Genomic DNA, 25,767 nt, shown 5'->3' on the forward strand with positions numbered 1-25,767 from the left:
GTATACTTATTGCAGACAATTAGACTTTTGGTCAAATGTTGTCATAAGAGACAAGATAACTATATAATAATAAAGAAATCAATCTTTAAAGAGTTTATAACAATCATCAAATATATGACAACATTGGAGCACCTAATATATAAAGCAAATATTAACAGAAATGAAGGAAGAAACTTACAGCAATATGAGAACAGTAGGGGACTACTGTATCCCACTTTCAGCACCAGATAGTCCATCCAAACAGAAAGTAAGTAGGGAAAGAGTAGATGTGAATAACTATAGACCCAATAGACCGAATAGGCATAGATAGATTATTTCACTGAACAGTAGAAGAATACATTCTTCTCAAGGGCACAGGAACATTCTCCAACATAGATCATATATTGGGCCACAAAATGACTCTTAACAAATTTTAAAAGTTTGAAATCATATTATGTATCTTTTTATCATAATAGTATAATATTAGAAATCAATAACAGATTTTATTATTGAAGCACTATTCATAATAGCCAAAATTTGGAAGCAACCTAACTGTCCACAACAGATGAGTGGATGAAAAAAAATGTCACATATACACAGTGGACTACTATTCAGCCATAAAAAAGAATGAGATCCTGTCACTTGCAACAACATGGATGGAACTGGAGGACCTCACGTTAAGTGAAATAAGCCAGGCACAGAATGATAAACTTCACATGTGCTCACTTACTTGTGGGAGCTAAAAATTAAAATAATTGAACTCAGTCAGGCGCAGTAGCTCACACCTGTAATCCCAGCACTTCAGGAGGCTGAGGCAGGTGGATCACCTGAGGTCAGGAGTTTGAGACCAGCCTGGCCAACATGGTAAAACTCCATCTCTACTAAAAATACAAAAATTAGCTGGGTGTGGTGGTGCATGCCTGTAATCCCAACCACTTGGGAGGCTGAGGCAGGAGAATCGCTTGAACCCAGGAGGCAGAGGTTGCAGTGAGCTGAGATCCCACAGCCGGACACCAGCCTGGGTGACAGAGCGAGACTTTGTCTCAAAAACAAAAAAATTAAACTCATGGAGATAGAGAATGAAATGATGATTACCAGAGGCTGGGAAGGGTGGTAGGGGTGGGGGGAAGTGAGGACATTTATTGGTACAAAAATATAGTTAGAAAGAATAAATAAGACCCAGTATTTGATAGCACAACAGGGTCACTATACACAATAATAATTTAATTGTACCTTTTAAAATAACTGAGTATCATTGGATTTCTTGTAACACAAAGGACAAATGCTTTAAGGGATAGATAACCCATTTACCTTGGTGTGATTATTACACATTGTGTGCCTATATCAAAATATCTAACGTACCCCATAAATATGTATACCTACTAGGTACCCACAGAAATTAAAAATTAAAAAATATACATCTCTTGACACAAATGAAGATAAAAAACAACATATCAATAGTTATGGGATATAGCAAAAGCAGTTTAAGAGTGAAGTTTATTGCAATAAATGCCTATATTAAGAAAAAATAGATCAAATAATGTAATTTCACACCTCAAAAGAAAAAGAAAAACCAAGCGCAAAGTCAGTAAAAGCAAGAAAATAGTAAAAATCACAGCAGAAATAAATAAGATATAGACTAGAGAAACAATAGAAGAAAATCAATGAACTAAGTCTGGTTTTTAAAAAGATAAATAAATGAACAACCCTTAGAAAAACTAAGAAAAAAAGAGAGAAAACTCAAACAAATAAAATCAGAAATGAAAGGTGACATATAACCACTGACACCAAAGAAATACAAATGATCATGAGACTACTATGAAAAATTATAAGCCAACAAAATTTGATAACCTAAAAAAGAAATTGGATAACCTTGGTTAATAAATTCTTATAACCACACGATCTATGAAGATTGGATCATGAAGAAACTGAAAATCTGAAAAGACTACTAATAGGTAAGGAGATTTAATCAGTAACAAAAAATGCTACCAAAGAAAAGGCCGTACTAGGTGACTTTACTGGGGAAGGCTACAAAACATTTAAAATGGAAATAATAGGCCAGGTGCAGTGGCTCATGCCTGCAATCCCAGCAGTTTAGGAGGCTGAGGTGGGCAGATCACTTGAACTCAGGAGTTCGAGACCAGCCTGGGCAGCATAATGATACCCCATCTCTACTAAAAGTACAAAAAAATAGCCAGGCATGGTGGTACATGCCTGCGGTCCCAGCTACTCGAGAAGCTGAGGTGGGAGGATCACTTGAGCCTGGGAGGTGGAAGTTGCAATGAGCTGAGATTGCGCCACTTCACTCCAGCCTGGGTGACACAGAGAGATCTTGTCTTAAATAGATAAATAAAATGGAAAAATACAAAAATACTTCCCAAAGTCTTCCAAAGAATGGAAGAGGAGTGTATGCTTTTTTTTTTTTTTTTTTTTTTTTTTAATGAGACGGAGTCTCGCTCTGTCTCCAAGGCTGGAGTGCAGTGCAGTGGTGCGATCTCGGCTCACTGCAACCTTCACCTCCTGGGTTCAAGCAATTCTCCTGCCTCAGCCTCCTGAGTAGCCAGGATTACAGCCACACACCACCAAGCCCGGCTAATTTTTGTATTTTTAGTAGAGATGGGGTTTCGCCAAGTTGGCCAGGCTGGTCTTGAACTCCTGACCTGAGGTGATCTGCCTGCCTCGGCGTCCCAAAGTGCTGGGATTACAGGCATGAGCCACCTCGTCTGGCCAGGAGAATACACTTCTAAATGCATTCGAAGAAGACATTATTACTCTGATACTACAGCCAGAAGAGGACACTATGGGAAAAAAAAAATTATAGGCCAACATTTGTGATGAGCCAACTAGGAAATCCTCAACAAAATACTAGCAAACTGAATTAGATCGCACATTAAATATCAGATGGCCAAGTGGAATTTATTCTTGGAATGCAAGGATGATTCAAATACACAAATCAATAAATGTGACCACATGCAGAAAAACAAAATTAGATCTTTATCTCAAAACATATGTAAATCTCAACTCAAAATGGATGAAAGACTTAACTGCTATAAGATCTAAAGCTGTACAACTACTTTAAAAAATTAGGGATAAGTTCCTTAACTTGGGTCTGAACAATGATTTTTTGGATACAAACTCCAAAGCATAGACAACATAGGCAAAAATGGACAAATAAAATTATATCAAACTAAAAAGCTCCTGCACAGCCAAAAAAACAATCAACAGACTAAATAAACAAACTATGAAATGTGAGAAAATATTTGTAAACTGTACATCTGATAACGGGTTAATGCCCCAAATATACAAGAACTCAAATAATTCAATAGTATGAAAACAACCTCATTCCGAAAATGGGCGATGAACCTGAACTTTTGTTTTTTTTTTTGAGATGGAGTCTCACTCTGCTGCCCAGGCTAGAGTGCAGTGGTGCAATCTGGGCTCACTGTAACCTCTACCTCCCGGGTTCAAGTGATTCTCCTACCTCAGCCTCCCGATCAGCTGGGACTACAGGCGTGTGCCACCACATCTGGCTAATTTTTGTATTTTTAATAGAGACGAGGTTTCACCATGTTGGTCAGGCTGGTCTTTAACTCCTCACCTCAAATGATCCGCCCACCTCCACCTCCCAAAGTGCTGGGATTATAGGCGAGAGCCACTGCACCCGGCTGAACCTGAACATTTTTTAAAAGAAGACATAAAAGGCAAATAGGGATATGAAAAAAATATTCAACCTCATTAATCATCAGAGAAATGCCAATTTAAACCACAATTAGATGGCACCTCATATCTGTTAGAAAAACAGAAAGTGTTTACAAGAATGATTTTATAGAAAGATAAGTATTTACAAAAAAAATAAGTGTTTATAAGAATAATTTTATAAAACAATGATAAAAAAGTAAATCAGTACAGCTATTATGAAAAATATGGGTATTCATTAAGCAACTGAAAATAGAATAACCATATGGTTCAGCAACCCCATTCATAGTTACGTGTTCAAAGGAAATAAAATCAGTATGTCAAAGAGATATCTACACTTTCATGTTTATTGCAGCATTAATTGACAATAATCAAGACGTGTAATCAACCCTAAGAGAACACGTAGTTGAGATATGGAAAAGAAACTAATCTCCAGAGAGAAAGAAAAAACAAGCAGACGTACAGGAATAAGGTTCATAACTAAGGGAAGTGAGGTGGGAGAGAAAGAGAAAATTTAAATGGTTGCTTCGGTTTCTGGTCACTTCCTAGTTTTGGTTTAAGTCTTCATGAGGCCAGGCGCGGTGGCTCACGTCTGTAATCCCAGCACTTTGGGAGGCCGAGGCAGGCGGATCACGAGGTCAGGAGATCAAGATCATCCTGGCTAACACGGTGAAACCCCATCTCTACTAAAAAAAAAAAAAAAAAAAAAAAATTAGCTGGGCACGGTGGTGAGCGCCTGTAGACCCAGCTACTCGGGAGGCTGGGGCAGGAGAATGGCGTGAACCCGGGAGGCGGAGCTTGCGGTGAGCCCAGATCGCGCCACTGCACTCCAGCCTGGGTAACAGAGCTGTCTAAAAAAAAAAAAAAAGTCTTCATGAGATCCAGCTATGTCTCTTGTCCTTAGATGTCATGACGTACCCTTGTATACATCCAAACTCTTTCCTTTATACCTAAGCTAATGGTTTGTTGTTTTTTTTTTTTTTTTTGAGACGGAGTCTCACTCTCGCCCAGGCTGGAGTGCAGTGGCACCATCTCGGCTCACTGCAGCCTCCGCCTACTGGGTTCAAGCGATTCTCCTACCTCAGCCTCCCGACTAGCTGGAATTATAGGCATGCAGCACCATGCCCAGCTAATTTTTATATTTTTAGTTGAGACGGGGTTTCACCACGTTGGCCAGGCTGGTCTTGAACTCCTGGCCTTAGGGGATCCGCCCGCCTCCATCTCCCAAAGTGCTGGGATTATAGGTGTGAGCCACCGCACCCGGCTGGAATTTTTATTACTTATAATTCAACTGTCTTTGAATGAGACATCTGGCCTATAGCACCTAATTACTATTCTGTTCTTATGAAAAAGGAAGTTTATGTTCCAATTTACCTAATTAAACTAAATGTTCTTAAACTAAAGCCACCTACACTTGAGAGAAAGAAATTATGGTTTCAAAAATATGTCTTCACCAAAAACGTATTTGTGGCAAATAATTAAAACGATATTAATAGCTTTTTTCCCCATTTTATTAGAAATGGCATGGAATAACATAATTTACATAATTTACCAACTTAAAATTTTCTCATTCATCAAGGCCAGCATTAGTCAACATTTGCTTTTTATAAAAGTGAAGACAATTTTCTAGTGCATTAGTAGCATTAGACAGTACAAGACTCTTCTCAGAGTAAATAGCTTGGGTTTGCCACAAATTAAACTTTATGCATGAAAATTTAAATTATAAATAAAACAAATAATTTTTATAAAATTATCTTAAGGGTTATTTAAATGGGAAAATTAAGTTCTCTAGAAAAAACACTACAGACTATAATTTTGTAAAGGCTATATTCAAGTCTACATGGTAAAAAGCTACTTTTTGAAAAATAGTAAGTATCCTCCAAAAACATCAAGTAAACTCTTGAGATTAAAACCCCCAAATTAATAGGGCACCTAAAAATTAATACAAATTATATCAAACTGTCAGTACTAACCTCTTTTTCAGCTTCTTTAAATGTTGCTTCTTTCTCCTTGACTCGCTGCATAAATCTCTGTTTCAACTCTTCTTCTTCCCTCTGACATTGATCATAGAACTCTTGTCTTTTGGCTTCAAAGATTTCTTGAAAACTAAAGAGAAATGTTTTCTTAGTCTTATATTAAAATGAGGTAGGAGAATCGCTTGAACCCAGGAGGCGGAGGTTGCAGAGAATCAAAACCGTGCCACTGCATGTCAGCCTGGGAGACAGAGTAAGACTCCATCATAAAAAAATAAAATAAAATGAAAAATAAAAAAATGCTAGTATAAACATGTAAAAAATATATATTGTATGTTATATCCTATATAAGGAAATTTACCAACATTCTCTCATGTTTAGCAGCACAAAATGGAAATTTCCATATCATAAAATGTAAAAACCAAGGCACAATACTTAAGATCAGAGTATATAGACAGTATATGTAAAGAATACTAGAATTTTCCAACACTTATATGAGTGAATTCTTATCCCCACCACTTTCCAGGATATCATACATTTTCATATCTTTTGACAATAACATTCAGGGAAACCTCTAATGTATGAGACGATTTTCAAAAATCCTCTAAAATAAAGCAAAAAGTCTTTCAAAATATCATCATTCATTTAAGATAGTTAAATTTTGGGTGTCTACAAAGAACAATGAATGATATAACTAGATTATATACACTACAGTGCCATGTTTTTGCAACACAAGTCCTATTCTTCTTTTTTTTTTGAGACAGAGTCTCTCTTTGTCGCCCAGACTGGAGTGCAGTGGCACGATCTCAGCTCACTGCAACCTCTGCTGCCCAGGTTCAAGCGATTCTCCTGCCTCAGCCTCCCAAGTTAACTGGGATTACGGGCACCCGCCACCACGCCCAGCTAATTTTTTTTGTATTTTTAGTAGGGACGGAGCTTTACCATGTTGGCCAGGCTGATCTTAAACTCCTGACCTCAGGTAATCTGCCTGTCTCGGTTTCCCAAAGTGCTGGGATTACAGGCGGGAGCCACTGCACCCGGCTCTATTCTTCTTCAAGTTAGAGCAAACACCTGCTCTCAAACTTTTCTCATTTAACTTCCAGGATGCTGCACTACTGCTTTTCAGCTGGTTCCTCCATCAAACTCTTCTTAATGTCTTTTGTCAAACTTTGCTAATATTTTTCCATCTTTTTCTTTATCCTTTCTTTTTTTTTCTTTTTTTTTTTTAAGATGGAGTCTTGCTCAGTCCGCCACGCTGGAAGTGCAGTGAGGTGATCTCTGCTCACTGCAACCTCCGCCTCCAGGGTTCAAGCGATTCTCCTGCCTCAGCCTCCCAAGTGGCTGGGATACAGGCGTGTGCCACCATGCCCGGCTACTTTTTGTATTTTTAGTAGACACAGGGTTTTACCATGTTGGCCAGGCTGCTCTCAAATACCTGACCTCAGATGATCCGCCCGCCTCAGCCTCCCAAAGTGCTGGGATTACAGGCATGAGCCACAGCACCCGGCCTATCCTTTCTTTCATATAATACAGATACATTTCATATAAATACAAAAAATGGAACAAAATACTGGGTTTTTTCTTCAATAGACATTTCAGCATATATACATATTGAATACACATATTTCAGCATAAAAATGAGATCTCACATTATATTGTTCCTACTATCTCTACCTTCATCAAGAGATCATAAAAACACCTAACATTCAGGGTGTTTTCTTTATGATGGCTCAAGATGGGAGAAGTATAATTATCCTCATATCCAAATTATCATACCTTGTGTTTGTAGGGACTCCTAAATTATCCATTTGGTTGTGCTAGCAATATTTTTACTCACCTAACTGGCTGGTTGTTTGGGCCCACATCTGTAAAGCCCATTTTCTGCAGTTTTTGGTACCTATAACATTCATAGTGCTGAGTGTGGGTTTTTTCTTTTAGATTTTCCGTATTGGTACAAAGAAGCATGTCTCGGAGCTTAACGAAGTCACAGTGATTTTCATTTTCCACTAGTAAAAAAAAAAATGAATCAACAACATTCAATATCAATCCCTGACAATCAGTAAGTGTTCATGAATGAATACATGAATAAAAAACACATTTAAAATAACACACAACTGAACAATTTGATTAATAGCTATAATTCTTTTAAGCATGTAAGTGTGGTTGTACTATACCTACCAACCATAGGCAGAGATTATTTATAGGTTAGCAAATTTGCTTTAAACTTATTACCTGAAGAATAAGCAGGAAATAGTGAAATAATATTTTATGTGCATATATGCCATAGGTTTTTATTAACAATTGTGTAGTATGTTATAAACTACCTCTGGGTATTTTGGAGTGCTAACAGAATATGTAATATAACATCACTAGTGTAAATAATTTTATCAGAGTAAATTCTGCTAGCAAAAAGGCCTTACAATTGAAAATACTTTAGTTATATAATTCCATTTATATATCATATTTAGGAGACACCGTTAGTCAATATTCAAAATCAATCAACAAATTCACATAGCTGTTTTAATGATACATACAGACTGACAGTGAAGACACAGAAAGATATTTCATGCAATTAGAAACTAAAAGAGAAGGCACGGAAAGCTATACTCCTATCACAGAAGATAGACTTTAAGTCAAAAACTGTAAAATGATATAAAGAAGGTCATCATATCATGATGAAGAGGTCAGTTCATTAAAAAAAAAATTGTAAATATATATGCACCCAATATCACAACTTCTAAATATATAAGGCAAATATTAGTAGACCTGAGGGGGAGATAGACTGTATTACAATAATAGTAAGGGACTTAGATACCCTACTTTCAGCAATGGATAGATTATCCAGACAGAATATCAGTAAGAAAATATCAGATTTAAACTACACTTTAGACCAAATAGACCTAATGGACATATGTGGAATATTTCATCCAACAGCAAAGTAATACACATTTTTCTCAAACAAACACAAGACATTCTTCAGGACAGATCATATGTTAGGCCACAAAATAAGTCTTAACATATTTTAAAAGACTGAAATAAAAATGTGAGTGCACATGTCTTTTGACAGATCAATTTCATCCCACTAGGGTACATACCCAGTAGTGGTACTGCTGGATCATACAGTAATACTATTTTTAGTTTTTGAGGAACCTTCATATTATTTCCCAAAATGGCTGTACCAACTTAAATTCCCACCAATGATGTTTAAGAATTCCCTTTTTTCTTGGGAATATATATACACTGCTGGTGGGAATATAAATTAGTTCAGCCATTGTGAAAAGTAGTTTGATAATTTCCTTTTTTCTTTTTTTGAGACAGAGTTTCGCTTTTGTCACCCAGGCTGGAGTGCAGCAGTGCGATCTCAGCTCACTGCAACCTCCGCCTCCTGGGTTCAAGTGATTCTCCAACCTCAGCCTCTCAAGTAGCTGGGATTACAGAAGTCCACCACCAGGCCCAGCTAATTTTTGTATTTTTAGTAAAGATGGAGTTTCACCATGTTGAGCAGGATGGTTTCGAACTCCTGACCTCAGGTGATCCACTCTCCTCAGCCTCCCAAAGTGCTGGGATTACAGGCATGAGCCACCATGCTCGGCCTGACAATTTCTTAAAAAAGTTAAAACAGAACTACCATTTGACCCAGTAATCCCATTACCAGGTTTATATCCAAAGGAATATATATTGTTCTATCATAAAGACACAGGCACATGTATGTTCATCGCAGCACTATTCACAATAACAAAGACATAGAATCAATCTAAATGCCCATCAATGGTAGACTGGATAGAGAAAATGAACATATACACCATGGAATACTACACAGCCATAAAAAAAAAGAACAAGATCGTGTCCTTTGCAGCAACATGAATGGAGCTGAAGCCATTATCCTAAGTGATGTAATGCAGGAACAGAAAACCAAATACCACATACTCTCATTTATAAGTAGGAGATAAATATTGAGAACACATGGACACAAAGGGGAGAACAACAGACACTGGGGCCTCCTTGAGGGTGGAGGGTGGGAGGAGAGTGAGGACAGAAAAGCTACTATGCTTACTTTTTTTTTTTTTTTTTTTGGTTAGTATATGTGCTGCTGAAGTGAGCAATTTTTTTTTTGAGACGGAGTCTCGCTCTGTTGCTGAGGCTGGAGTGCAATGGCACGATCTCGGCTCACTGCAACCTGTGCCTCCTGGGTTCAAGTGATTCTCCTGCTTCAGCCTCTTAAGTAGCTGGGATTACAGGAGTGCGCCACCACACCTGGCTAATTTTTGTATTTTTTAGTAGAGACGGGGTTTCACCATGTTGGTCAGGCTAGTCTTGAACTCCTGAACTCAGGTGATCCACGCGTCTCAGCCTGCCAAAGTGCTGGGATTACAGACTCAAGCCACTGCTCCAGCCAGTACTATGCTTATTATCTCTGTGATGAAATAATCTTTTACACCAAACCCCCATGACATGCAATTTATCTATATAACAAATTTGCACATGTACCCCTGAACCTAAAATAAAAATTAAAAAAAAAAAAGAATTCTCTCTTCTCCATATGCTTGCCAGCACTTGTAATGGTTTGTCTTTTTTTTTTTTTTTTTTTTTTTTTTGAGACAGAGTCTCACTCTGTTGCCCAGGCTGGAGTGCAGTGGCGCAATCTCGGCTCACTGCAAGCTCTGCCTCCTGAATTCACGCCATTCTCCTGCCCCAGCCTCCCAAGTAGCTGGGACTACAGGCGCCCGTCACTACGCCAGGCTAATTTTGTGTATTTTTAGTAGAGACAGGGTTTCACCACGTTAGCCAGGATGGTCTCCATCTCCTGACCTCGTGATCCACCTGCCTCGGCCTCCCGAAGTGCTGGGATTACAGGTGTGAGCCACCACGCCCGGCCTGTCTTTTTGATAATAGTCATTCTAAAAGACATGAAGTGATACTTCATCATGTGTTTAATTCGCATTTTCCTGATGTTTAGAGATGCTATTTTTTTCATATTTCTTTTGCCACTTGTATTTCTTCTTTTGAGAAATGCCTGTTCAGATCCTTTGCCCGTTTTTCCTTGTGTTATTTGTTTTCTTGCTATTGAGTTGTTAGAGTAATATCAAAAAATATTATATATTTTGGACATTTGCCCCTTATCAGATGTATAAGTTGCAAATATTTTTTCCAATCTCTAGGCTGTATCTTTATGCTATTAAATTGTTTCTTTTGGTTTTGTTGCTGGTGTTTTTGAAGTTCTTTTTTTTTTTTTTTGAGGCAGAGTCTCGCTCTGTCACCCAGGCTGGAGTTCAATGGCACGATCTTGGCTCACTGCAACCTCTGCCTCCCGGGTTTAAGCAATTCTCCTGCCTCAGCCTCCCTCCCGAGTAGCTGGGATTACTGGCACCCACCAACATGCCCAGCTAATTTTTGTATTTTTAGTAGAGACAGGGTTTCACCATATTGGTCAGGCTGGTCTTGAACTCCTGACCTCAGGTGATCCACCCGCCTTGGCCTCCTAAAGTGCTGGGACTACAGGTGTGAGCCACCACTCCTGGCCAAAGGGAGCATTTAACCTAGCTCCCACTAAAGAGGAATACCCCATGCCAGAGATAGATAGGAACTTAAGTTCCAGCTACCTCCACCACTAGTTAATTAAAGTGCCCTGGGGTCCTGAATAAATTTGAAAGGCAATCAGGCCACAAGGTCTGCAGTCCTTGGGCAAGTCCAGTTACTGAGCTTGCTCAGAGCCAGTGGAATAGGAATGCGTGCGACCCAGCAAGACACCAGTTTTGGTGGCCAAGGAGTGCTTGTATCACACCTCCCCCAACTCCAGGCAGCGCAGCCCGAAAAGAGACTCCTTCCACTTGTGGGAAAGAAAAGGAAGATTAGAAGAGAACTTTATCTTACAACTTGAGTAGCAGCTCAGCCACAGTAAAACACACCACTAAGCCCATTCCTGAAGCCCCCAATTCCAGGCCCTACTTCCTGGACATTTCTAGACCCACTCTGGGACAGAAGGGAACTTGCTGCACTGAAGAGATGGACCCAGCCCAGCAGGACTCACCACCTGCTGACTAAAGAGCCCTTGGGCCTTAAACATCAGTAGTAGCAAGGCAGTAGTTGCCATGGGCCTTGGGCAGGACCCAGTAATTTGCTGGTTTCATATGTGACCCAGCACAGTACCAGCTGTGATGGTCACAGGAGTGACAATGTCACCCTTCCCTCAACTCCAAGCAACCTAGCACAGAGAGACTCCTTCTGTTTGGGAGAAAGTGAGAAAAGAGTTTGAGAGATTCTGCCTCATAATCCAGGGAATTCTCCCAGATATTATCCAAGACCACTGAGGCAGTACGAGTCTGCTGGCGTCACAGTGTTACTGGGCTTGGGGTACCACCTAATACATTCCCTTTGAATACTTAGAAAACCTTCTCAAGAAGAATAGGCACAATTGAGCCCAGACTGCAAAGATTACAATAAATATCTAACTCTTCAATGCCCAGACATAGATGAACATTGACAAGCATCAAGACCATCCCAGAAAACATGACCTCACCAAATGAACCAAATGAGGCACTAATGACAAATCCCAATCACATATCTCAGGACAGATATATATGTAACCTTTCAGAGATCTCAAAATAGCTGTTTTAAAAGAGCTCAATGAAATTCAAGATAACACAGAGAAGAAATTCAGAATTCTATTAGCATTATTATATGCCAACAGTGAACAATCTGAAAAAGAAATAAAAACTAATCCAATTTATGACAGCTATAAAATAAAATACCTAGAAATAAACATAACCAAAGAAATGAAAAATCTCTACAATGAAAACTATAAAATACTGATGAAAGAAATTGAAAAGAATGCAAAACAATGGAAACACAGTTCACGTTCATGGATTGGAAGAATCAATAATATTGTTAAAATGTTCATACTACTCAAAGCAATCTAAAGATTCAATGCGATCCCTATCAAAATACCAATGACATTCTTCATAGAAAAAGAAAAAGCAATTCTAAGATGTATATGGAACCACAAAAATACTTAAAGCAATTCTGGGCAAAAATAACACTGGAGGAATTGCATTACCTGACTTCGAATTATACTACAAAGCTATAGTAAGTGAAACAGCATGGTACCGGCATAAAAACAGACACAAAGACCAATGGAACAGAATAGCAAACCCGGAAATAAATCCACACAGCCACAGAGAACTCATTTTCAACAAAGGTGCCAAGCACATACATTGGGGAAAGGATAAGCGCTTCAATAAATGGTGTTGGGAAAACTGGATATCCATTTGCAGAAGAAAGAAACTAGACTTTTATCTCTCAACACATATAAAAATCAAATCAAAATGGATTAAAGACTTAAATCTAAGACCTCAAATTATGAAATGACTACAAAAAACCTTGGGGAAGCTCTTTAGGACATTTAGTGAGTAATACCCCACAAGCACAGGCAACCAAAGCAAAAATAGACAAATGGGATCACCTCAAGTTAAAAAGCTTCTGCAAAACAAACGAAACAACAAAGTGAAGAAACAATACACACAATGAGAAAATATTTGCAAACTATTTATCTGACAAAAGATTAATAGCCAGAATATATTTAAGAAGCTCAAACAACTCAATAGGAAAAAATCTAATAATTTAATTTAAAGTGGGCAAAAGATCCGAATAGACATTTCTCCAAAGAAGACATACAAATGTCTTCTTTTGTCTTATTGATAATAACTGTTTTAACATGTGTGAAGTAACTGCTCATTGTGGGTTTTTTAAATGCCAAACAAGCAAATGAAAAGGTGCTCAATATCACTGATTACCAGAGAAAGGCAAATAAAAACTACAATGAGATATAATCTCACCCCAGTTAAAAAAGCTTTTATCCAAAAGACAGGCAATAACAAATGCTGGTGAGGATGTGGAGAAAAAGGAATCCTTGTACACTGTTGATAGGAATGTCAATCAGTACAGTATCTATGGAAAACAGTATGGAGTTTCCTCAAAAAACTAAAAATAGAACTACCATATGATCCAGCAATCCCACTAGTAGGTGTATACCCAGAAGAAAGGAAAGTAGTATATCAAAGAGATAGCTCCACTCCCATGTTTGTTACAGCACTATTCACAATAGTCAAGATTTGGAAGCAACCTAAGTATCCATCATCAGAGGAATGAATAAAGTAAATGTGGTACATATACATGATGGAGTACTATTCAGCCATAAAAAATAATGAGATCCTGTCATTTGCAACAACATGGATGGAACTGAGGACATTCTGTTAAGTGAAATAAGCAAGACACAGGAAGACAAACTTCACATATTCTCACTCATTTGTGGAGCTAAAAATTAAAACAATTGAACCCATGGGGATAAAGAGTGGAATGTTGATTACCAGAAGCTAGGAAAGGATTGGGGAGGGAGAGAAGTGGGGATGGTTGATGGGTACGAATATATAGTTACATAGAATGAATAAGATCTAGTATTTGATAGCACAAAAGGGTGACTACAGTCAACAATAACTTATTGTACATTTTAGAATAACTAAAAGAGTATAGTTGGATTGTTTGTGACACAAAGAAAGGATAAATGCTTGAGTTGATGGGTACTCTATCCTGATGTGATTACTACACACTGAATGCCAGTATCAAATATCTCATGTGCCCTATAAATATACACACCTACTAGGTATCCATAAAAATTAAAAATTAAAAAACACAGGCCCAGTGTGGTGGCTCATGCCTGTAATCCTAGCATTTTGGGAGGCTGAGGCAGGCAGATCACCTGAGGTCAGGAGTTTGAGACTAGCCTGACCAACAAGCCAAAACCCTGTCTCTACTAAAAATACAAAAAAAAAAAAATTATCCAGGCATGGTGGCGCGTGCCTGTAATCCCAGCTACTGAGGAAGGAGAATTGCTTGAACCCAGGAGGCAAAGGTTGCAGTGAGCCGAGATCACACCATTGCACTCCAGCCTGGGCAACAAGAGCTAAACTCCATCTCAAAAAAAAAATTAAAAACACAATAAGCTGTAACTTCACCCATGCTAAAATGGCTATTATCAATAAGACAAACAAGTGCTGGTAAGGATGTGGAAAAAAGGGAACCCTTGTACACTGTTGGTGGCAATGTAAATTAGGATAACCATTATGAAAAACGGTATGGAGTTTCTTCAAAAAATTAAAAATAAAACAACTACCATATGATCCAGCCATCTCACTACTGGATACATTACCTCCCAAAAATGAAGTCAGTATGTCAGAGAGATACTTACACTACCATTATTCACAAGAACCAAGATATGGAAGCAATCTAAGTGTCCATGAATAGATGCATGAAGAAAAAAAGTGTGGCATATATACGCAATGGAATTCAGCCTTAAAAATCAGGAAATTCTATCATTTGCAGCAACATGGATGGAACTGGATGACTTTACACTAAGCGAATACGCCAAACACAGAAAGACAAATGGTAAATGATCTCACTAATAGATCAAATTTTTAAAAGTTAAACTTGTAGAAACAGAGAGTAGAATGGTGGTTACGTGAGTTAGGTAGAGGGTATGTAGGAGAGATGTTGGTCAAAGGATACAAAATTTTAGTTAGATAAGAACAAGTTAAAGAGATCTATTGTACAACATAGTGACCATGTTAATAACAATATTTTATATTCTTTTTTTTTTTTTGAAAAGGAGTCTTGCTCTGTTGCCCAGCTGGAGTGCAGTGGCGTGATCTCAGCTCACTGCAAGCTCCACCTCCCGGGTTCACATTATTCTCCTGCCTCAGCCTCCCAAGTAGCTGGGACTACACGTGCCCACCATCATGCCTGGCTAATTTTTTTGTATTTTTAGTAGAGATTGGGTTTCACTGTGTTAGCCAGGCTGGTCTCAATCTCCTGACCTCATGATCCGCCCGCTTCAGCCTCCCAAAGTGCTGGGATTACAGGCGTGAGCCACTGCACCCGGCCAATATTTTACATTCTTGAAAATTGCTAAGATAGATGTTAAGTTTTCATCACAAAAATAATTGAGATAACACATATGTTAATTATATCAATTTAGCCATTCCACAATGTATATGTATTTCAAAACATCATGTTGTACATAAGTACATACAATTTTATTTGTCAATTAAGATTAATTAATGAAAAATAATTTGTATGGCTCTCTCCTGTGTTTATCATGTCCAGAAGATTGACCACAATATATGGTTTATTGTGATTAATACTGTGACCAAATTTTATATATCAACATATAGTACAGATATATATTTTATAACATATACTAATATGTAATACAACATAATAAATATTAAAACATTAAGTTTTAAGTATGCTTAACAAATTTTAAAATTTCTAATATGTCAATTTTTTAACAACATCATTTGAGGCTGGGCACGGTGGCTCATGCCTGTAATCCCAGCACTTTGGGAGGCCGAGGCAGGTGGATCACCGGAGGTCAGGAGTTCAAGATCAGCCTAATATGGTGAAACCCCATCTCTACTAAAAATACAAAAATTAGCCATGTGTGGTGGCGAGCGCATGTAATCCCAGCTACTCGGAAGGCTTAGGCAGGAGAATAGCTGGAACCTGGGAGGCAGAGGTTGCAGTGAGCCAAGATCGTGGCTGGGCAACACGAGTGAAACTCTGTCTCAAAAAAAAAAAAACAAACAAACAAAAATCATTTGGAAACAGTACAAGTAGAAATCTTCCATTCCCCAATAATTATATGAACCACAAGTATATGAACCAGACAATAAATTACTGCTTACTACACTATTCTAACTCATTATGATGCTAAATAATAATATAAATGTCAAAGGTATAATCTCTAGCCAAAGGTAAATTGTACTTTCTTGTTTTAAAAAGTTTATAACTCTTTTTTCTAGTGACCAGTTTAAAATGGTTTCTACATTAGGTAGTAATGAGTTTATGTAACATGTCTACACACTAGTATTTTTGCTTCCATTTTGTTGAAAGTGCTTTCCAGCACTCTCAGTGTCATGATTTATACAGAGAGATAATATGTACATGGCACATTGGGAGCGTTGGGATAGACAAAGAGGTTCTTCCCAGCCTCTGTAGACTTTGGTTTAAAGCAGCGTTCAGCAAACTTCTATGAGAATGAATCATAGTCAAAGTAAGCATTAGTTTAAATAAAACAGAGTTTGTGTTCCCCATTAGTAACTGTTAACTTACAGATTAGCAAGAGTTACCAATATTAGTTCAAGTTAAAATGTTATTTTGAGACTATGAGTGATACACATATATTTAACTTAATCATTCCAAAGCCTGCCCTCTGTCATTTTTACCTTGCAAAACTCCCCAAGGGTAGTGACGGCCTCTGACCATCCTTTTTCCAACTTTCTCTTCATCTGTACTCCCTACCACAGCAAAGGGTAACAGCCCCTAGAAAACAAGAATGACATGAATTGAATTCTCTACCACCATTAGAGCTTACTCTATTACTCTCATTCCTGTTATAAAAATGACAGGCCAGCGCGGTGGCTCACGCCTGTAATCCCAGCACTTTGGGAGGCCGAGGTGGGCAGATCATGAGGTCAGGAGATCGAGACCATCCTGGCTATCATGGTGGAACCCCATCTCTACTAAATACACAAAAAATTAGCCGGGCATGGTGGCGGACGCCTGTAGTCCCAGCTACTCGGGAGGCTGAGGCAGGAGAATGGCGTGAACCCGGGAGGTGGAGCTTGCAGTGAGCCGAGATCATACCACTGCACCCCAGCCTGGGCAACAGAGCAAGACTCCGCCACACACACAAAAAAATGACAGAGATGATGATATTGTAATAAATTTAATTAGACAGGGATCTACCCTGCATCTCATTTTAAGACTTGACAGTATGCACTAATTGGTTTCTGTCAGCATAAGTCTCAGGCTGTGCACACAATTGGAAACTGTCTACTGAGCAGAGCCTAAAGCAAGGTATCCTGCTGTGGGAAACACATAGAAAAAAGATTTTCAGTAGGCATCATTTTTCTCACACTATGTTTACCCTGAACCATCTTTACCCTGAATGTTGAAGAAATAACATGAAAATAACTTTTAACTCTGGTATAAAAGTTAAAAGACAAAAATATTAAAAATGACTACAACTATTATAATAATTAATGGATACACAATATAAAATACATTAATAAGCAATACTGTATATGTCTCAATAAATTATGTTTTTTTTTTGAGACAGAGCCTGGCTCTGTCACCCAGGCTGTAGTGCAGTGGCATGATTTTGGCTCACTGCAACCTCCACCTTTCAGGTTCAAGCAATTCTCCTGCCTCAGCCTCCCAAGTAGCTGGGATTACAGGCGCCTGCCACCATGCCTGGATAATTTTTGTATTGTTTAGTAGAGACGGAGTTTCACCATGTTGGCCAGGCTGGTCTTGAACTCCTGACCTCAGGTGTTCCGTCCACCTCAGCCTCCCAAAGTGCTGAGATTACAGGCGTGAGCCACCACGCCCATCCCAAATAATTTTTTACATTTTACATTACTTAGCATTTCAATTCAGAAATCTATTAGTGTTTGAGGTATCTTAAAATAAAGGAGGTGTAAATTATAAGAAAAGAGAAATGGAAGACGTGGAATTAACAGTTATCAGTTACAATTACCTGTTACATTCTAGACTGTGTTTCAGATCCTTCACAAAGATTTTGGTACTTACACCTCAGAAAAAAAGCCTTAATAGAAGTGTCATTGATCTCATAGCATAGATAACAGTCTCAGGGAAGATGAGTGAATTGTGCAGGATCTTTTGGCTTTTAAGTAGAGAAGCTAGGATGGAAATCTAAATCTATATACTTTCGAAATGTATCATCTTTCGGCTGGGCATGGTGGCTCATGCCTATAATCCCAGCACTTTGGGAGGCCAAGGTGGGTGGATCACCTGACGTCAGGAGTTCGAGACCAGCCTTGCCAACATGGTAAAACCCCGTCTCTACTAAAAATACAGAAATTAGTGGGGCATGGTGGCAGGCACATGTAATCCCAGCTACTTGGGAGGCTGAGGCAGGAGAATTGCTTGAATCCAGGAGGGGGAGGTTGCAGTGAGCTGAGATCGCGCCATTACATCTTGGTCAGAGAAACAAGAGTGAGACTCCGTCTCAAAAGAAAAAAAGAAAAGAAAATTATCATCTTTCAAATTTAAGCTAATATTTTAGGTATTTACTAGCCTAAAATATTTACACAGATAAAGAGTTTCATCATCTTTATTACTGCCCTGATTCCAGAACCAGAGACAACACAGCATTCGCATCCAACCCCCATCTACCTGTTTTTGAGGCTAAGTCCTTGGCAAGTCTATTTGAGAGTTGGAGGCTCCCTTTTACCACTCAAGACCTACTTGTGAAATAGGGGCCCTGCCTTGGATGCAGCAAACAGAGAAGATGGGGGCCCTGACCATCCTTGCCTGCTTCATGAGGCAGTGGCTCATTGTGTGGGGAAGTAATCCAAAGAACCTCAGACTGCTGCTCCTCCTCACTGAGCTCTCAGTTACCAGTGGGTGCCTGAAGCTTCAGGGCAGGGTGGGTAACCTGCCATTGTTTCCACCCACAATTCCAGAACCCTGCCTCAGAGATTTTGCCTTGGAGGAGAAACAGGCCATGAAATGGAGAAAACCCATTCAAAAAATTATATGTAATCCCAAGGGACCTGAATAGCCAAAAAATATTGAAAAGAAAGACCAAAGTTAGAGGTCTCACACTTCTAGAATTCAAAACATATTACAAAGCTACAGTAATCAAAATAGTTTGGAAGTAGCATAAAGACAGACATGTAGACCAATGGAATCAAATACAGAGTCCAGAGTTAATCCCTCCTTACTTATTCTTCTGTTGATGGATATTTGGGTTGCTTCCATCTCTCAGCTACTGTGGATAATAATGCAATTTATATGGCTTTACAAATATCTAAGTAAGACCCTGCTTTCAATTCTTTCAGAGAAAGAGGATTGTTAGATCATATGGTAATTTTATTTTCAACTTTGGAGAAACCACCTGTATTAGTCTGTTTTAATGCTACTGATAAAAGATATACCCAAGACTGGGAATAAAAAGAGGCTTAATTGGACTTACAGTTCCACATGGCAGGGGAGGCCTTAGAAGCATGGTGGGAAGTGAAAGCCACTTCCTACATGGCAGCGGCAAGAGAAAATTAGGAAGAAGCAAAAGCAGAAACCCCTGATAAACCTGTCAGATCTCGTGAGACTTATTCACTATCACAAGAATAGCACAGGAAAGACCAGCCCCCATAATTCAATTACCTTCCCCTGGGTCCCTCCCGAAACATGTGGGAATTCTGGGAGATATGATTCAAGTTGAGATTTGGGTGGAGAAACAGCCAAACCATATAACCACCATACTGTTTTTCATAGTGGTTCTAGATGAGAAAAAGATGAAACTCTATTGAAAAAATCAGGGACTATCTAAATAAATGGAGAGACATTCTATGTACATGGATAGAAAGACTCAATATTGTCAAGATGTCAATGTTCCATAACTTAACCTATGTATTCACCACAACCCCAATCAAAATTTCACCAAATTATTTTGTGAATAATAACAAATTAACTCCAAAATTTATACGAAAAGGCAAAAGAACTAGAATAGCCAACGCAATATTGAAGAAGAACAAAGTTGGAAGACATACTATTCAACCTCAGGATTCACTGCAAAGCCATAGTAATCAAAACAGCGTGGCATGGGCAAAATAACAGACAAACAGATCAAAAGAGCAGAGCAGAGAGCCCAGAAATATGCCTACACAAATAAAGTTAACTAATATTTGACAAAGAAGCAACGGGAATTCAATGGAGACAAGATATTCTTTTCAATAAATGGTGCTGGAACTGAATACTCACATGTAAAAATAAGAATCTACAAACAGACCTTACATATTTCACAAAATTAACTCAAATTGGATCATAGGCCTAAATGTAAAGCATAAAACAATAAAATTCCTAGAAGATAATGTAGAGTCCTAATTAGAGAAAGGGAGTCAGGCTGGTGGGAGCAGGGGAAAGCAAAAAAAAAAAAAAAAGCAGATAAGCTACAAGTCTGCCTTTCTTCACCATCCAGAACACACGGCCCTCCTGCACAAATAACTCACAATCTTCCTCTGCCTAGCTATCAGCAGACCCTCGGCTGATACAAAAAATTGCAAGTTAGCTCACTGCCACTGATAGTGGCAGGAGGCGGACAAATGCCTAGCCAGATAGGGGCAAGTCCCCAGGGAAACCCCACTTCCAACCCAAGGATAGTTTAAAGCCTGAAAGCCAAGCTACAAGTCAAATCCATGGACTGGATTGAGAACCTGTCTTCCTGCTTGGTGCACTTTCCTCTGGATGATCTCCACTCTTCGCCTGTTTTACATATACCTACACTTCCTAATTGTTTTTTTTCACATTGTTGTGCCCACCTTTGGGTGGTGCCTTTGTTTTAACCTTTTTGCGTACTCACAAACCAATCAGCATGCACTCGCCTATTCTGAGCCCATAAAAGCCCTGGGCTTAGCCACACAAGGAGAGAAACAGCCCCCAGGTCCCCTCTCCACTGAGAGCTGTTCCATCACTCAATAAAATTCTTCTCTGTCTTCCTCATCCTTCAATTGTCAGGGTATCCTCATTCTTCTTGGTTGTGGGAGAAGAGCTCATGAACTGCTGATCTCAGGTAGAAGCTTTAACACGGGCAGGCTGGGGCATGCTGGCCCAGCCGCAGGCTGAGCCACTGTGCAAGCCAGAATGGGCCAAATGGATGGGGAGCCTCCGGTGTGGCAGGTAGCGTGCCCAAGCAAGGCCCAGGTGGGGGTGTCACTGGCTGGAGGTCCCTGGCTGGCAAAATGACTGAGAGGAATCCTGCATCACAACCTTGGCATTATCAGCACTACACAAAGCCCTCTTCAGCATACAGCCTAAGAACTAGCCTATAAAATCTGCAGCAATCCTTTGTTTGTTTGCAGTCAGCTTCTTTCTTGCAAGCTGCCCGTTGCTTCCCTAGCAATGTATTTTCCTACTTTCTGTAATAAATCTACCTTCCTTACCTACAGCAAGGCAAATTCTTTTTTTTTTTTTTTTTTTTTTTTTTTTGAGAGAGAGAGAGTCTCACTCTGTCACCCAGGCTGGAGTGCAGTGGTACAATCCTGGCTCACTGCAACCTCTGCCTCAACAAGGTAAATTCTTTTATGCCTGCACCACCAGGCCAGATAGTCATCACTCCCTTGCAACAGATAACATAAAAGGAAATGCAGGTGACTTTGGATTTAGCAATGACTTCATCGATATAACACTGAAAACATCATCGATGAATGGAAAGAATCAATGAGTTGAACTTCATTAAAACTAAAACTTTTGCTAGCAAAAGACACTGTTAAAGATAACAAGATAAGCCACGGACTGAGAGAAAATCTTTGCAAAACACACACTTGATAAAGGACTGATGTCCAAAATATACAAAGAACTCTTAAAACCCAACAAGAAAATGAACAACTCAATTAAAAATGGGCACAAGATCCAAATAGCCACCTCAACAAAAAAGATATTCAGATAACAAATTAGCATGTAAAAAAGATGATCAACATCATACATCCTCGAGGAATTGCAAATTAAAAGAAAAATACATGGTACTACACATTTATTAAATTTCCACCCACTGAATCTAAAATAAAACTCAGTAATTTTTTTTAGGCCAAGCACAGTGGCTCACATCTGTAATCCCAGCATTTTGGAAGGCTGAGGTGGGCGGATCACCTGAGATCAGGAGTTCAAGACCAGCCTGGCCAACATGGTGAAACCCCATCTCTACTAAAAATACAAAAAAAAAAAAAAAAAAATAGCCAGGCGTGGTGGTGCATGCCTGTAATCCCAGATACTTGGGAGGCTGAGGCAGGAGAATTGCTTGAACCCAGGAGGTGGAGGTTGCAGTGAGCCAAGATCACACCACTGCACTCCAGCCTGGGTGACAAGAATGAGACTCCATCTCCAAAAAACAAACAAACAATTTTTTTTTTTTAATTTCCAAAATCCCAAACACTGACAACACCAAATCCTGGCAAAGATACAGAGCAGCAGGAACTATCACTCATTGCCAGTGGGAATGCAAAATGGCAGTAACCACATTGTAAGACTGGTAGTTTCTTTCGAAACTAAACGTACTTTTACCATATGATCAAGAAGTGCACTCATCAGTATTTATCCAAATAAGTTGAAAACTTGCGTTCATACAAAAGCCTGCACACAAATGTTTATAGCAACTTTACTCATAATTGCTAAAACTTGAAAGCATCCAAGATGTCCTTTAATCAGTGAGTGGATAAACAAACTGTGGCGTACCTAAACATGAAATATTATTCAATAATGAGAAATCAGCTATCAAGCCACAAAAAAAGAAACCTTAAATACATATCTCTAAGTGGATGAAGCCAATCCAAAAGTTCTACATGAACTGTAATTCCAACTATGTGATATTCCCAAAATAAAAAATTACGGAGAGTAAAAAGATCAATAGTTGCCAAGGGTAAAGGAAAAAGAGGGAGACAAATGAATAGGTCAAGTACAGGTGATATTTAGGGCAGTGAAACTATGGTGAATGTTACTGCAGTATGGGATAGAGGTCATTAGACATTTGTTGAAACCCATACAATGTTCAACACAAACAATGAAGACTGTTGTCAAATACGAACTTTAGTTTATAACTTACCAATATTGCCTCATCAAGTGTAACAAATGCACCACACTTAATGCAGGATGTTAATAATAGAAGAAAATCAAGGGAGGGCATTAAGATCTCTCTGTTCTTTCCGCTCAATTTTTCTACAACCATAAAACTACTGAAAAAACATAAAAGTATTTTACATTTAAAAAGAAGGACGGGGCCGGGCGTGGTGACTCACACCTGTAATCCCAGCACTTTGGGAGGCCGAGGCGGTTGGATCATTTGAGGTCAGGAGTTTGAGACCAGCTTGGCCACCGTAGTGAGACCCCCACCTCTACTAAAAATACAAAAATTGGCCGGGCATGGTGGCTCACTCCTGTAATCCCAGCACTTTGGGAGGCCGAGGCGGGTGGATCACGAGGTCAGGAGATCGAGACCATCCTGGCTAACACAGTGAAGCCCCATCTCTACTCAAAATACAAAAAATTAGCTGGGCGTGGTGGTGGGCGCCTGTAGTCCCAGCTACTCAGGAGGCTGAGGCAGGATAATGGCGTGAACCCAGGAGGCGGAGCTTGCAGTGAGCCGAGATCGAGCCACTGCACTCCAGCCTGGGCGACAGAGCAAGACTCCGTCTCAAAAAAGAAAAAAAAAATTAGCCAGGTGTGGTGGTGGGGGCCTGTAATCCCAGCTACTCAGGAAGCTGAGGCAGGAGAATCGCTGGAACCCTGGAGGCAGGGGTTGCAGTGAGCCGAGATCATGCCACTGCACTCCAGCCTGGGCAACAGAGTGAGACTCCATCTCTAAAAAAAAAAAAAAGAAGAAGGATGGAGGTTGGGGTGAAATAAAATTATAAGGAGATTCCAATAAAGGCTAAATTGTAGTCCAACTAGTTTGCAAGGGAGAAACAAATAATAAGAAAACTGGGAGGAGGCATCCTGGGGTTGCAACAAATGTCAAACACTGTCCTCAGAAATCATTCCCTAAAAGGAGACATATTTGATAGAATTCATTTATAGAACAATATATTTAACAGGGCAGTGCTGCAAACAATTGAGCAATCAGCTAGCAATTAGTGGAGCTTATCAGCTGGGTATGATCATGTGAAAAGAGAGAGTGCAACCAAAACCACTGTCATTCAGTGCAGCTATGGGCCTGCCTAAAACTTCACCTTAATGAAGAGCAACATCAGAGGCTTAACATTGTAGGAGGAGAAATAGACTTTACTCAAACAATTCTGCCAACTACTGAACAAATAAATAACAATAACAAGCTCTAGGGGAGGAGATAGAACTCCTATCCCAAGTTGTTACAATGTATTATCTAAAATACCCCATTTGTAACAAAATATTACATGGAATGTATAAAATAAAATATACCCCTAAAAAAAAGAAATAAAGTGATCGACAGAAACTGGCTGTGAGACTGTTCAGATGTTGGATTTATCAAAAAAAAAAAATGTATTTGCAATAGCCATTATAATTATGTCCATAGATCTAAGAGAAACCAAGATTAAAGAATTAAAGGAGAGTGACATCAGCAAGATAAGAGAATAGGAGATCCCAGTTCTTATCCCCTGAGAAAATGCTAATTTGGCAAGCATCTATGGACAAAAGTGCCATTGTGGGAGCTTTGGGGTCCAGATAGGAGATTATGATATTCTAGTACATCTGAAGACCAAGGAAAGCCACTTTAAGAAGGCAGGCTCACACCTTAATAGCAAATAGACTAAACGCAGACTCAGCTGCAGACCTATAAGCACCCATATTTCTCTGTGGACTTGGCTCCAACCCCACAAGACCGAAGCACTGAAGGTCCCTGCCCAAAGTCCTTCCATGAGCTTCACCCACATACAGACTGACTGCAGAACCCACAGAAGACCAGGACCCGATCCATCCCACATGACCATGGTCCCTAAAGTAGTTACGCCAGTTGGGAGCCTAACATGAGAATGTCTTTACCTAATAAAACGAGTCTGTAAAGACGAGAAGACAAGACTGCTCCTTTAAATAAGCAAAGACCAGTGCAAGACTATGAAGATTATGAAGAATCAGTCAAACATAACCCCGCAAAAAAAAAAAAAAAAGAAATCCCTAATATAGAGCCATTAAGTGGCCCTAAAATAATGAAGATCCATGTGCTACTTGAAAAAAATTCAAAATAGTTGTGTGTGTTTGTCTGTTTTGACAGTCTTGCTCTCCCGCCCAGGCTGGAGTACAGTAGTGTGATCTCAGTTCACTGCAACCTCCACTTCCCAGGTTCAAGTGATTCTCCTGCCTCAGCCTTCTAAGTAGCTGAGATTACAGGCATGCACCACCACACCCAGCTAGTTTTTGTATTTTTAGTAGAGACAGGGCTTCACCATGTTGGCCAGGCTAGCCTCAAACTCCTGACCTCACGTGATCCACCCACTTCAGCCTCCCAAAGTGCTGGGATTACAGGCGTGAGCCACTGCACCCAGCAAAAATTCAAAATAACTGTCTAAAAAAAAAAAGC

The 25,767-nt window shown here is 39.3% G+C and overlaps 1 protein-coding gene across 3 annotated transcripts in view; it reads right to left on the minus strand.

The window, feature by feature from the left end:
• The window catches only part of SEPTIN14 (septin 14), a 68,511-nt gene that overhangs the window by 6,076 nt on the left and 36,668 nt on the right, over window positions 1-25,767 (minus strand). For 2 of the 3 annotated variants that reach the window (XM_055347103.2, XM_019031255.3), the window contains exons 7-9: window positions 16,925-17,021; window positions 7,486-7,654; window positions 5,649-5,781 (exon numbers count right to left, since the gene is read on the minus strand). In XM_055347103.2, coding sequence (XP_055203078.1) covers window positions 5,649-5,781; window positions 7,486-7,654; window positions 16,925-17,021 — 399 coding nt within the window. Of the gene's footprint in view, window positions 1-3,997; window positions 4,362-5,648; window positions 5,782-7,485; window positions 7,655-16,924; window positions 17,022-25,767 lie in introns of those variants that run through there. The other variant, XM_063708110.1, reaches the window with a different exon arrangement.

This window comes from Gorilla gorilla, chromosome 6 (genome assembly GCF_029281585.2).
Source record: "Gorilla gorilla gorilla isolate KB3781 chromosome 6, NHGRI_mGorGor1-v2.1_pri, whole genome shotgun sequence".
Lineage (NCBI taxonomy): Eukaryota > Metazoa > Chordata > Mammalia > Primates > Hominidae > Gorilla > Gorilla gorilla.